The 14,167-nt window shown below is 41.4% G+C and overlaps 1 protein-coding gene across 1 annotated transcript in view; it reads right to left on the bottom strand.

The window, feature by feature from the left end:
- SPNS2 (spinster homolog 2 (Drosophila)) overlaps positions 1-14,167 on the bottom strand; it is a 118,383-nt gene that overhangs the window by 78,999 nt on the left and 25,217 nt on the right. Inside the window, exon 2 of the mRNA XM_010282464.1 lies at positions 3,265-3,330. Coding sequence (XP_010280766.1) covers positions 3,265-3,330 — 66 coding nt within the window. The remainder of the gene's footprint in view (positions 1-3,264; positions 3,331-14,167) is intronic.

Genomic DNA, 14,167 nt, shown 5'->3' with positions numbered 1-14,167 from the left:
ATTGACTGATCACAGCTGTACAGCTCAAGTAGGCAAGGAGATGCTCTGTCACCTTTTGAGATCAGCCAGGATTATCCTTTCTCCATCTGGGAAAAGCAGCCAGGAAGAAATAAAAAGAACAAGAAAGCTTGGATGCAGACCTGCAGTAACAGTATAATTAGTACTTAACTAATATTTATATAACTGCATGTGTAGGGCTTTAAAAAGGAAGATCAGCACAGAATTATAGCATCATCAAGAGAGAACTGAGGCTCTGGAATCAACATAGTTATACGCCTGTTACTCTACAATGCTACGGAGCAAGCAGCAATTGCAATCCATCTGTCACTGTGTCCTCTGCTGTCACAAGATCCTTGCTGCAGAGACTACCACATTCTGCTCCTTTCCATTGTGGATGAGGCTGGAGTGTCCCTGTGATTTTTCTGTACAGGGAGTTACAGTGCCCCTCTAACCAGTTTTCATTGTATGTCCTAGGCAAAGAGCCACTTGTATCCTAGGGATTAATACAAAAGACAAAAATTCAAAGTCTGCCCTTGCAATTCCTAAGAAAAGAGTCACCTTTGCTTTCCAGAGAGTAGCAGAAGCTGAGAGTGTATGAGTTGGCTTTTGAATGTTTGGAGTGAGAGAGCTGAGACTGGCTGTGCCTGCAAAGAATGGGTTATGGTATGAATGCAGGGTCATACATTGCCTTTGGTAGATTTCTTTTTCTGTTGCTGTTTGAGTTTTTAGTACCATCTCTTCCTAAAACACTGTGTGCAGCCTTGTTTCCCAGTTAAAAGGATTTTCTTTATTATTTTTTAAAGCTTGTTTGATGAACGATACGAACTGCCAGCGAATACTACATTTCACTCCCCCTCATTAACATTGTAAATTAATTTAGGACTCATTTAGATGCAGGATTAACAACCTGAGGACTAATCCACTCTTTATTCAGAGGACATATTCAGGATGAGCAGTCTTTTGTCTCACATCACTCAATTAGTTAGCAGGACCATCTCTTGGGAATAAGATGATATTTCTGTCTCTCTGCTTGCAAAGAAACTGTTCAAGGTTAAGACAGAGGTCTAGCAGGTATCAGTCCTGGTTGCAGCTCCACTATAGGCTTCATCTGCAACCTTGGTCAAATACTTGTACACTCTGCATCCATTTTTGCCAATTTGCACATTTAGAGAGGTCAGACTTAGAGAACAGACAAAAGATTAAAAGTAGGTGGTTTAGGCCAGTGTGTTTTATTTCACCAGGGTTAAGGGTACATGGGCCATGGGCCAGCTGCCAACACAGAAACTGGTTAAGCTGAAGTAATACATGTAATAAGTTTTCACTTACATGCCACTAACCTTACTTACATGAAATGGTGTTTTATTTTGTGAGCACTCTTTTCTTGTGATGGCACTGTGATTAATACACTATTATCTACATTGCAGGGGCAAAGTCAAGCCCTCAGTTTTCAGATCAGCAAAAAAACTTAAAGGAACAGTTATCAGTTACAAAACTCAACACACACTCAGCAGCAATCTTGCAGTATCTCAGTGACACTGTTTTCAGATGCTGTCTATGTTTGCTAGAGAAATAAATAACATTTCTTACAATCAACAAATGAAGTGCCCCATTGGAGCTTAGCTCTTACTTGCTATCAGTAAATCATCTGCAGAAGGATTTCATCCAGAGGGGAATGAAGACTAAATATAATGCTGTGACAAGTGTCATGTTCCACCAGAATATTTTCCTGAAGGCACTTCATGTCTAATGATACATTGAAGACCTGTTCCTCTGAGTACAATAAAAAAATACAAATAATTGCTGTAGAAAAGAACTTGATGGACAACCAGTGACACTTTGGGCATAACTGATTGATGCTACTTATAATCAGTAACACTTGTAAAGCTCAGGCCTTCTGTTCTGGACATGTGCTGCACATATCAGCTTAGCTGAACTCTACCATCCCATAAGGAAAGCATTTTTAAAGCCTTAATACAAACTGTTATTAATCGTTTGTATTGCAACGTTACCAAGAAGCCGTAACCACAGATGAGGACCCTGCTGTGCCATGGGTGGCAGAAAATAAAAAGGAGGAGATACTGCAGTGGTTCACATAGTTTGAAATCAAAGGCCAACAATGGAGCTCCAGAACATTCTCACCTCTAGCGTGATCATAAAGAATGCACGATTTTATATGCTGTATTGTTGGCTACAGTTTCATGGACAAGCTCCTGATGGGCATTTGGTATCCACTGTAATAGCATTAAAAAAAACAAAAAAAGCATGGGGAAAAAAAAATGTCTTTCTGGCATTTCTAATCCTAATTGAATTCTAATTTTTTTCAGAGATGTAATTGTTCCAGTGTGGTTCCCTCAGACACATGACAGTGACAAGACAACCACAACACCACAAATCTATGACTCCAACCAATAATTTTGTAGGAAGATTCCAAACCAGACTGTTTCTCTCTTCATAATACTGCATTTGCTCTCTGGCTAGTCCTTTCAACTCTGCATAAAGATCAAATGTGCTGTCGTAACTACATGAGACTGCTACTCAATGTCACCAAATCCCGCCCATTGACAAAGGCACTCCTCACCTCAGGACTAGAGGCCAGAAAAGCTGGGTTTGTCCTGAGGTTGTACAGCTCTGTCTGCAACATTAAAATGTCTGCTACGTTAAAAGGACACCACATTTGCAATTGTCTGTCTTAAAAATAAGGAGAGAAATGTCTGAAGCTAACAGTACCAAAATCATAGGGATATTGTTAATCCATGAGCTACCATGAATACAGTGATTGTTAGCCTTTTCTGCAGTTTTCATCCTCAGGTACTTGTCCTGATGAGTTTTACATTTTCATGCCACACTATACTGCCAGTTACTGTACATTCAGCAGATTCTCTGTAGAGCACATGAAGGGCATCATACAGCACACTTATTACCAACCCACAGAGATTTAAGTGAGAACAACAGGATCCTGCTGTTGGTTTATCATGGGTTTTCTGATCTAGGGGAAGTAGCCATCTCCTTTTTGAATTTAGTTGTCATAAATAATTTCATTAGGTTTGTTTGCTTTTGGCCCATTCTGCACTTAAGTCATTCTGAGCCCTTATTTTCTGCCCACCAGCAAATCAAAACCCAAAAATCCCTCATTGTTCACTCACCTTCCTAGTAAAAGTATATTTCACAGCTGATGTGCCCAAAGGCCATAACTGAAGAAATCTGAAAGCGCCCATCTGAGAAGAGAAAGGTTACAAAAACCAGCACGAAAACAAATGCTCTTACCTGTTTGTAACAAGCCAGCCCCACTGTCTTTGACTCCAAAGTGCTGCTGGATGTCTAGTAACACACCTGTGAGGAAAACAGAGAGAACATACTCAGTGCCTTCAGCCTTTGAAAAGCATACAACTCAAACCTTTTGTGAAGCAGCAGCAAAGCTTCAAATTCCAGCAGACACCTCACTTCTAAAGTTTGCACATTGGCTTCATTACTATACATGCACACTCAATCATTTTGGGCTACTACAGTAACAGCACAGGTAGGTAGATGTAACATCATGCAAAGAGTTTGGGAACAAAATCCTCATGCATGAGAAACCGGTCTTTCGTTTCTACTTAAGATCGATCAGGGTTTTCTTTTTGTTTGTTTTCTGCAGAATCCAGTTCCCTTACCTCTGTTATTTTATGGAAATTCTGCGCCTTAGATGCTTCAAATGGTTTGACAAGACAAACAAATTTCAATTTAACTTCCAAGGCAAGTTTTAACAAATCTCTGTTGGAAGGAGATATGACACAGCAATAGGAGCAATGATGGAAGTTTTCACATTTAACTAGTTCTGGGGGGGCTCTCATTTCCAAAACAAATGTAGAAAATAAATTTAAAATAGCTTAGTAAAGGTAAGTGACCAAATGCTAAGCTTTAAAGCAGCTACAAGCAGAACCAAACCCAACCTTCTATCTTCCCTGCACGCCCATATATTAATTGGCATAAACAATATTAACAGGTTTTGTAGCATTCACATATTCAGCTAGATTTAGCACTTGGGTATCAAACATATAAGTACATATAATGTCAGGTACAAATGAACAGCCATGCTTTTGTAACCAACTAGACAACAGAGAAAACCTACAAGAGACCTTTTATAACTCATCTTGGGGGATATGCATTTGCTAAGCTGAAGATGGGCCAGCTGCATCAGATACAGATCCTTAGGCCTGAACGTTTGTCTATGGTCTAAGCAAACTGCACTCAGACTTCTTGGGTCTGGAACAGAGACAGTTGCTCTCTTAACATCTGGGACTTCCTCATTTAGGCTACCGTCTTCCCCAAAACTGAGGATATGCAAGTATCTTTTTTTAAAAATGAGAAACACCATTCTCCAACTATACTCACCACCTATAAAAGTTCAATTGCAGTTTAAAATTTGATCTGAGACTTTATCCAAAGTGATCCTGCTCACCACTGCAGGTCACGGGAATCAACTAAGCACCCTGAACTCACTCACCATAAATGTCTTGGCTTTTGGGACTGCCAGGATCACACTAAATGACAAACACACAGAGATAAAAGATCCAGAGATAACTATTCCCAGAAGACATCTGGGACAATTCCAAGAAAACAGACATAAATTAAAGGTACTAAAGGAAAAAAAGATACAGAAAATGAAGGAAAAAGAAAGAAAGCTCATTTGGCCTCTTCTGTATTACTCATACATCACCATTTACTCAGGGCAACATTTAGGCTGGCTTTAGACTACCAGTATCTGCCCAGTAACATTAGTGCAACAATCCCCACTTCCATACCCTATCAGACTGTTTAGCACTGAGCACAGAAGGCTCCGGGTGGGGAAGGGCATGAATCTTATCCATGTGCATCAATACTTGATAGGAGAGGGGCTAAAGAAGACAGAGGCAGACTCCTCACGCTGTTGCCCAGTGAAAAGAGGCAAAGGGCACAAACTGAAATCCAGGAAATTCCATTTAAACATAAGAAAAAACTTTTTTACTGTGAGAGTGGTCAAGCAGGTTGTACAGAGAGGTTGTGGATTCCCCATCTCTGGAGATACTCAAAACCCAATAGGACACAGTCCTGAGCAACCTGCTCTAGTTGACCCTGCTTTTAGCAGGACTAGATGATATCCAGAGATCGCTTCCAACCTCAATTATTCTGTGATTCTGTAATTTTCTGAAGTCTTAAGTGCCTGATTATAACCAGCGTGACACAGTGTTCCCCTGTCCCTTCTCTTCCTTTGGAGCACTGCTGTCTACTATAATTGCAACAGGAACTTCTTAGTTTCCTCTTAGATGTAAGCTCCATTTTCAAAATGCCCTGGTATTTCTTGGCTGTCCTTCCCTCATTTGCTCCATTAATAACTGAGATATCATTATCCAGGCAATATCTGCTGAATAAAAATAAATTTTATATTTGCCTAGTAAAACCCTCTGTGGCTTAGATGACTGACTTACTCTCCTTGGTGTCCCACCCTTTCACAAAAAAAACAGTTCTCTTGCAACCCAACCTAGAAACCTTATTCCGCTTAACCAGCTCTGAACACCTTCAATTTATGCTCCGTTATTGGTTGGTCCCAGACTGCCCACATCAGGTGAAGTAAGTCAGAACAACTTGCAGGTACTATAATCACGATTTTATAGAAGATAAACCCATCAACATTCTCAAGAACAACATGGAAGAAGAGAGGAAATACCAAATACAATATTTTCTTATGTTCTCCTATTATGACTCAGTTGTGCTACACAGAAATTAAATACCCTACTAACTCCCTGCAGTTGAGCCCCAGACACTCCAGCTGGAGAAGCCAAGTCAGAGAGATGCAAGCTCTCCTTGCTTTTACAGGCATATTCAATACAAGACTTAATCCAAGCAGGTATATCACTGCGTGGTCAAAGTGATGCCCAATTCACCTCCTGATCCATGGGCAAATGGTTTGCTGATGGATGCCATGCTCCTGTTCAGCCCAAATAACTTGAAGCTTCTTTTACTTCAGTAACAAAGGGCTAAGTTTTGCACCCACCTTTCTTTCAGGATGGGGCTTCAATTCCCGCTGACATGATGAAAGATTTTCATTTTAATAATTAAACTCTGTGACACAGGCTACAAGTATATTACCTAAAGTCTGCAAGGAAAAACAGAGTAGTAAGGGACACTGTAACTGTACTGTTCCCCAGCAAATACTTTAGTTAGGATAGTAACTGATGAAAAAAAATTTACCCTGAAGCTAGTGCAGACACACTACCCTGATGTTGGTTTCATGGTAGAAACCTCTGTGCTGAAGTGATCACCAAGCAGGATTCATACCTTCTAAAACAGGTGGTGTACGAAGGGCAAGAACAAGCCAACATCAGAATCTCACCTGTACAAGAAGAAAAATGGCACAACCTACTGTCCTGCCACAGGATACCAAAGGGACAGATTTAGTGATGCGAACAGGGAGATTAAGACCTGTAGCCCTGCCTTATTAAAACTGTCTGAGAAGGCAGATCCTTGGAGCAGGGGGGTTGGACTAGATTATCTCCACAAGTCTCTTCCGGTCTCAGCTGCTCTGGGTTTCTGTGCTAATCCCGTTATGGAATACACACACACATCCAGAGCTCCCTCCACCAGCTGAAAGGTGCCCACCCTGCCTACAGCAACATATCCCCAGCCACACCAGAATGCCAGCGAGGCACATTAAATCACCAAAAGTTACAAGGAGCAGGAGCCTGGGACGTGATGGAAAACATAGCCTCAGAAAGAAGATTTTTTTTCTGGATTTGCATCAGAAACCAGAACAGCAAGTGCAAGGGATTATAGTGGTGCCTACACAGTAAAGCAGAGGAAGTCTTCCAGTTCATTACAAAGAAATTATCTGTCCAGTGACAATGGCTTTACAGTTCCACAGTGCTTTTTTCCACAAGAGATCATAATGTGTTTTACAAGCTTAAACTACTGTAGCCACAAATTAAATACATTTAGGACACTGAAGTGCAGCCACCTTGGATTAAGCCTACAACTTTATTCTGGTGGTGGAGAGAGAAGTGGGTTCTGTGAATAGTCAATGCAACAGGACAACGTGGAATTGTAAGTCCTGTGTGAGCTTGGAGGAAGGTGTCAGATGTTTAAGAGAGATCTACATGTCTAATTAGCATGAATTTCCTACTCCAAGTCTGTTTTATATTATCTTCAGACTACAGGTGTTTTGATATGGGATGTAGAGAACTAAATTAGAGGCAGCAGCAAGCAGATGATGCAACACATTTATGAAGTGATAGGAGTTTCTCACTGCTGTGGGAGTTTTCTTGCTCAGCACGTTCCTATTGGAAGACACTCCTCCCCTCTTAAATTTGCTCAGCTCTGTTTTCACTTTGCCATGGCAATGACTCACCCCAAACTTTAATAAGATTTAGGGATACAATTAAGCAATGATAGTCCAGGGGAGAATACAGGAAAATGAAAGAGCTTTTGACTTTCCTTTGCTTCTAGATGATGGGAAGGCAGAGATGACTGGAGCCAAGCTCCAGACAATGATCATGTTGCTTGTAGAGATGTGCTCCCAGGTGTCTCACAACACCTGATGCAATCCAAGAAAGGGAAGCCACCACATGTGGCTAACAAGGCCTTTCCTGGATTAAAGCTCATACCTATGTCCCAGGAGGATCTCAAAATAGCCATGAGCAGCTAACAGGCACCACACTTCCTGAGATGGCCTCTCATGAGGGCTGATGGCCATGTGGGATGTCTTTATGATTACAAGGCACACGTTAGTGCTATCACCTATTATTTCTTAAGCACATTCAGCATTCTCAGTACTGAACAAACATGCAGGAAACATGGTGCCAACCTTCCAAAGTATCTTACCAGCTGAACCAGACGCTATTAATGCTGATATAAAGCTTGGAACTCCCTGAGATGAAATATGGGCAGCACTTAGCCAGGAGTGCTGATCAAGATGGGCACAGAGACAGGACTTACTGGGAAACCCAGACAGAGCAATGACTAGTTACTTCATCCCTATCTAGGTTACTTTACTAGGTCTGCTGCACTAATGTCAAAGTACCTGACAAAGACACCAAAGCAGTTATCGGATTTTTGCGGGCACTGGGCATGAAGAGGACTTTTAAGAGCAATTTGGAGGATAAAAGGTCTTTGGGTGTGGAGTGTTAGATAGGGAGGGAATGTCAAGTAAATGGGGAAGAGGAACGTGGCTGACCTCATCCACCTACACTGCCAGAGCATTTCTAGGATCTAGTACAGGATCCAGCATACTCTTGCCTCTCATTCTTTAATGGTCATTTCACAGTGAATATAAAAGACCTGATTCTGAGGCTCTTGGAATGCAGGTCCACATTTAATGGCCTAAGTTATCTCTGATTTAGGGGAAATGCCTTGGGAAAGGCAAATTTTCCTGGAAGTGCACGGTTCGGGCTTCAAATTAGGGAGGTAGGTGGTACTGATCATGCAAGGCAAGCCGCTTGCCTAGATAAGACTTTGTGTTACTGACCAGAGCTACCACAAAACAAAAGCTGCAAGAGTGGAAGGTCATCTGATAGGTGGTAAGAAGATACTTGGAACAGAAGGTCATCTTAGTACATATGTTTTTTGTGGTAACCATCATTTACAGAACTAGTCCATGGTGTGCAGAGTGCATTAGTTGTCCTTTATATTTAAAATAAATGTGGGCACTTCACCTAACCACTGCTACCTGTATATAGGAATAAAGAGTCACCACAGTAAGAAATAGTGTTTGTAAGCTAAGCCACAATGAAATCACAATTTCAAAGCAGAAAGACATCAGAGCTTCCCTGGGAGAGCCCCATTTTCCACTCACCAAAACAAAACATAGTGATTTGATTTCAAACTGCTTCCAAGGCAGGTGCAAAATACAGCATTAGCCTGTGCACTGAGCACAAAGCTACAGAAACAAAGCCACAGGTTTTCAGTTCAGCAAGCCTTGCGTCAGAAACGTCAATACACATTCTTTACACACCGCATGCGTGCCGCAATACCATTGGCCAACATAACTACTTACTTAAAAAGCACATGCATTTTTAAAGGTATCTTGTAATGGGGAAAAATTATGGTGCTTGAAAGAAACCAGAACACAACTTTCCACACGATGCAGGCTGGGCACTGGCAGCAATCATGTGTGCTCCCAGCACTTTCTCTCCTGCCCCACTGCCGCCCTGGACTTGCACCTCTGTTCGGGGAAGCCTCAAAGGAGGTGGAGGAGAATCCAGCTTGCTTCACACACTCCCTTGGCTCACAAAGAGCCAGAGCATATTCTGTACTGACAATTCTTTTTCCTCCATTATCTGTTGCTACCTACCTCTCCTCCTATGAAGGCATTTTCCTTCCCGGGTTATGCTCCCTGGTTCTTCCAGGACCAGCTCCCTCAGGTGGAGGTAGCTAAGCAGGGATAGCCAAGCCCTGGCCTCCTAGCCATGAAAGGCACAAGCCACCTTCATACCATCAGGCTCTTCCTCATGCCTGCAGCCATATTCAACTTGCTTCAAATAATGCATTAAGGAGACACAGGAGTGGTGTACACACCTGTCTGTTCGGAGACATGTGAAAAGATTAGGTGGAGAGAAGTTTATTCTGAGGTCTCTGTGATTGTATCTTCACTGCAACACCAAGGTGTGACTGCAGTTCACACACAGATCCCTAAAGCTTTAAACGAGCTGGCTTCAGCTCAGCCACCCACTAGCTATTAAACACCAGCTTCGCAATTTGGACCCTATTTAAATACTCAGCTGCAGAAAACCTCCGTGGTAGCCCTGCTGATATTTGTACCTCAAGATAAATTCCCACTGCTACCAGAACGAGCAAGTCTAGAACTAAAGTACAGTACCATCGTCTTTGGATTGCCATGAAAGCATTCCCTGACACACAGACTTTCCTTCTGCAAAACTAATTTCTACCGTTGCACAATGTGACAATACACATTGGTGAAACAGTCTTTGGTTTTGAAATAGTATTGCAGGATTAAAAAGAAGTAAACAAAACAAAACCAGCAACTAGACAAATCAAAACAAGGGTTTCCCAAGAGCTGCTCACACTGGCATGCAAGAAACTTGTGACCTAGAAAGCATTGAAAAGCAACTGCCAACACCCACAGCGGCATGTTTAGAAAGGGGTTTCCCTGAGTAATAAAGCAGAGCACAGTGAAATCCAGCACAGCAGTTCAAGCTGAGGATCAGAATGAGCCAGAGGCTCAGCGCCCAGCACTGGCAGTCATTCACAGGCCATGAAACAGCTGCTTAAAAATCTGCTAACAAAACCCCAGGGTAGGTAAGTGTGAGGGTTCAAAGCCTTCACAGACACCAGTAGCCTCCCACTACCTGCACAGACAGACAGGGGATGGGCTGAAGGCTCATCTCAGAAGACTGTGTTAGAAATCGAGTGCAAACCCGTAAGGGCATACATCTGTAGCTCTGACACGCAAGAGGACTTGCTGTTTACCCTCAGCAGCATTTTCAGTGGGCTTTCATTAGGATAGGTGCTGTACACTCTGCCAGGCACACTACTGCTTGGGTAACTAAATAAAAGTTTGTCTGCTTTGTAGTGACATTCCTATTCTGAATCTAAAACCAGTATTATCCTCAGAGACTTGCACCACCTGTCACACCCACTTTTTCCATTCAATGTTTTTATCATTATTATAATATCAGTGGGAATGTATATGAGCTATTCACTCATTCCCAAAGGCTATTGGCTTACTTGCATGGCATGCAATGAGTAATTAATCATTAGGAAAAAAAAAAGGAATACAATTAACTAAGGGCTTGGAGAAGAAAATATATTATAAAACAATTTCTCCCTCCATCTCTGGCGGGGGCTAGGTAGTAATAAATGATGATTCCTCTACATTAGCTCCACTGTAACACTGTATGCAAAGTCTTATCATAAAACTGCCTGCAAGAGTGGGAGGAAATAAAAAAAGTTCATCAGGTATAGCATCAATTAGCACAAGGCATCATTAACAGAGGGCCAGGCCGTCTAGGGAAGGCAGCACAGGACAGCTAGTCCTGCTCAGATTAAAAAAAAAAAAAAAAAAAAATCAAAACAAATAGGAATTTGAATGCAACTGTGGCTGCCAAATGCTGGGTGCCTCACTGGCAAAACCACACCCTAATCAAATCCCTCATCTCCCTAATTACAGCGTAGGTCTGTTCCCAGGACTATGGCTGGGAAGGAAGCCCTTGTCAAATGGAGAACATGCGATACTCGGCCAACATGAGCCCAAGAGCTTACATAAATTCCAAAACATGGAAGATTTTCCATTTATGATTCGATGCAACAACAGGTCTCACCAGTAAAACTGCAAAATGACATGGGGGTCAAATGTGAGACTAAGCTGACAGCGTCACTTTGCTCTCCTTTCCACCCCTGCCATAGAGCTCCCTATAAAGAGATCCTTAATTTCACCCCTGCCTCATCTCACTTTGAGACTTCTGCCTTAGCCTATCTTAATCAGCCTTGCGATTCCCACAAGCCAAGGAAAGACTTCAATTACAGATAAATGACGTGATTTGGCTGAAAGAACAGGCTAAAATGAATTGTCACCTAGACCTGAACTTAAAAACAAACTCATTCATTGAGACTTGGAACGATTGCTTTATGTGGAATGGTAAAAATCAGAAGCTGTTACAGCTTTAAACAACAAATGGAAATATAAGGAGTAGCTAAGGTTTATGTTAGTAATCTCAAATGACAGGAATCATTAACAGCTTTCAGATGAAGCTGGCCATCCCTGGCATCTCTATTCTGTTTCAGGACTCAGTTCAGACCCCATTTCGAGTTTTTTAACTTACACAAACCAAGCAAGGCACACGCTGCACTGCAATACTTCTGCTCTAACACAGAACAAAACACAGTCTTTACCGAGAGAAAAGGCTGCTCTTGCGCCATTTCAGATCTAAATCAGCAGTCTTAACAGGTTTTCAGACCAAATAGCAGAACTTCAAAAAATATGGACATTATTGCTCCACTTATTCAAATCTTAGAAAATTCAAAGACTCTCCCCTTGTTCACACTCTCTTTATGCATGTTACAGCAGAAAAAAGTGCGCCTGACACCAAAAGCTCTAGTCTTCTGGCTTTCTCATCTTTACAGAAGACTAACAAGTCAAGCTAATTCATGCAATGAAACATATCTCAGAGACTTTGTATATGAACTAATTAAAATAAATAAAAACAGTATAGATAATGATAGAGCACATTAAGTGCATATGAATTCAGCCAGTGACTCACCACTCCCTTGTTTTCCTTATTGGAAAACTCAGCATATCACCATACCGGAGTGACAATGAGTCAGGACACTGGCATGAGCCACAAATTGCGAGGAAATTAAAATAAGCATCTGCAAAATCTCTTTTTGGAGAACTTTTTTGAGATTTTTGCTGGCTTTGTATGGATGTGGCTATGGACTTCACAGCTCTATTCTCATGGTTTTCTGTCTAGACAAAATCAACAAAAGAAAGAATAATTTACAACTTCTTCTAGAGACAATACATAATGATTAGGCTCTTTTTCTCAGAATCAATTTGATGTCTTTACTTTTACATCATCTTACTTACATTTGAAGCATACTACCATATCCTATTGAACGCTTGGTATCACCTTATCTAGTAAATAGGCAGGTATTACTCCCTTGGAACTAGCCAAAGTACATGCAAATATTTTAACAGTATTAAACTGAGAACTAATGACATGCATGACATGAGGATAACAGTTCTCAGCCTAATTCTGTGCAAGCATAACCTCTAGCTGGTCACTTTGTTGCCTGCCTCAGCCACCCACACCATGAGAACTTGCACTGTTATCTTCTCACACAGCCTCAGTTGGACTCCAAATTTTCAGGCAGGCTGGGAAGAGGAAGCTCACCAAAAAGCCTGTGGTACCAAGAGTACCTTCTATGCACAAGCAGTCATGTCTCCGAGGCTGTCAATACATCACATTTCATGATAATAAAATTGATTCAAAACGTTAAACTAAAAAAAATTATTTAAAGCGAAATAAAAAAAATTGCAGGTTTCAAGGTTGCAAAGGCTAACAGAAGAAAGCCTCTACGTTCTCTAATGTCACATTAGAGTAAGGATTTTTTTACCCACTCCTTCCCCTTTTATAGCCACACACGCTTTTGTGACACAGAAGACTGAGATATGAGTGAATAACTGGGGTAATTAGTGACTGATGATTTACAGCAGATGACAGCTAATTTCTCCAGTTAAGAAGATTTCTATCAAATCTGTAGAAACATGCACTCAGATTAGATATACTTCCACTGCATCTCATTTCTCATTTGCATTTTGCTTCTGCTTAGCAATGCTTGAAGCTATTTTGGAACATGACAAGCTGTCCAGGGCATGCTGGTATATTTGTATGTAATTGTAAAGAGCTTCCTATTCTTTTTTACTACAAAGAATGTTTTCTAAAATGCAGGGGAGATTCCAGATGCAGAGGTATCCTGTACAGAGTGGCTTCCAGAAGAAGAGCAGCCAGGTGGTAAAGCAGCCCAGCAGGGAACATCAGGCACATTCCAGGCAGGTTTCTGCTGTGCAGAATCACCAGTTTCTCACTCAAAGCATAACAGCTCTACTGTCATGGTCCTGGGTTAATAAAGAGTTCTGGTAATCAACTTCATGTCAGGATGGGGGTATATGAGCACATCCCCAGCACTCCTGCCAGGTTGCGTACTGATTTTAAAAAGTGGCTTTGCAATGTTAGTTGATGTCTACTGCACCAATCTCCCTCTAGAACTGGACAGGATCATGAGGCTTTAAATGCAAAAGCAGGTAAAGCTGGAATTGTCTATAGCATACACTCCACAGATGGAAACCTAGATAAAACTGTGATGCAAACCTGGTGCTGCAGCCCACTTCTAAGACAGGAAATTTGTAAAAACCAAACCAAAACAAAACAAAAAAACAACACAAAAAAGCAAAGCCCTACTATTTCAAGTAGCTACCTAAATCATCCTGTTTTAACTTTCAGATGAAAAAGCTTCTGGCTGCAGATAAAAATACCTACCCTAACTTTAGTAATCCCAGAATGGCCCTTACTGTTAAATATATGCTTTAAACATCTCTGAGATGCCACTGCTGAATATTGCAAATAGGTTTATGAGTCTGTCAACCTGCATAAAGAAAGGAGGATAAAGATACTCCAAGTCCAGCCTTGCATCCACCTGT

Source organism: Phaethon lepturus, unplaced genomic scaffold (genome assembly GCF_000687285.1).
Source record: "Phaethon lepturus isolate BGI_N335 unplaced genomic scaffold, ASM68728v1 scaffold21332, whole genome shotgun sequence".
NCBI classification, from domain to species: domain Eukaryota; kingdom Metazoa; phylum Chordata; class Aves; order Phaethontiformes; family Phaethontidae; genus Phaethon; species Phaethon lepturus.
This window is presented reverse-complemented; position numbering and strand designations above follow the sequence as displayed.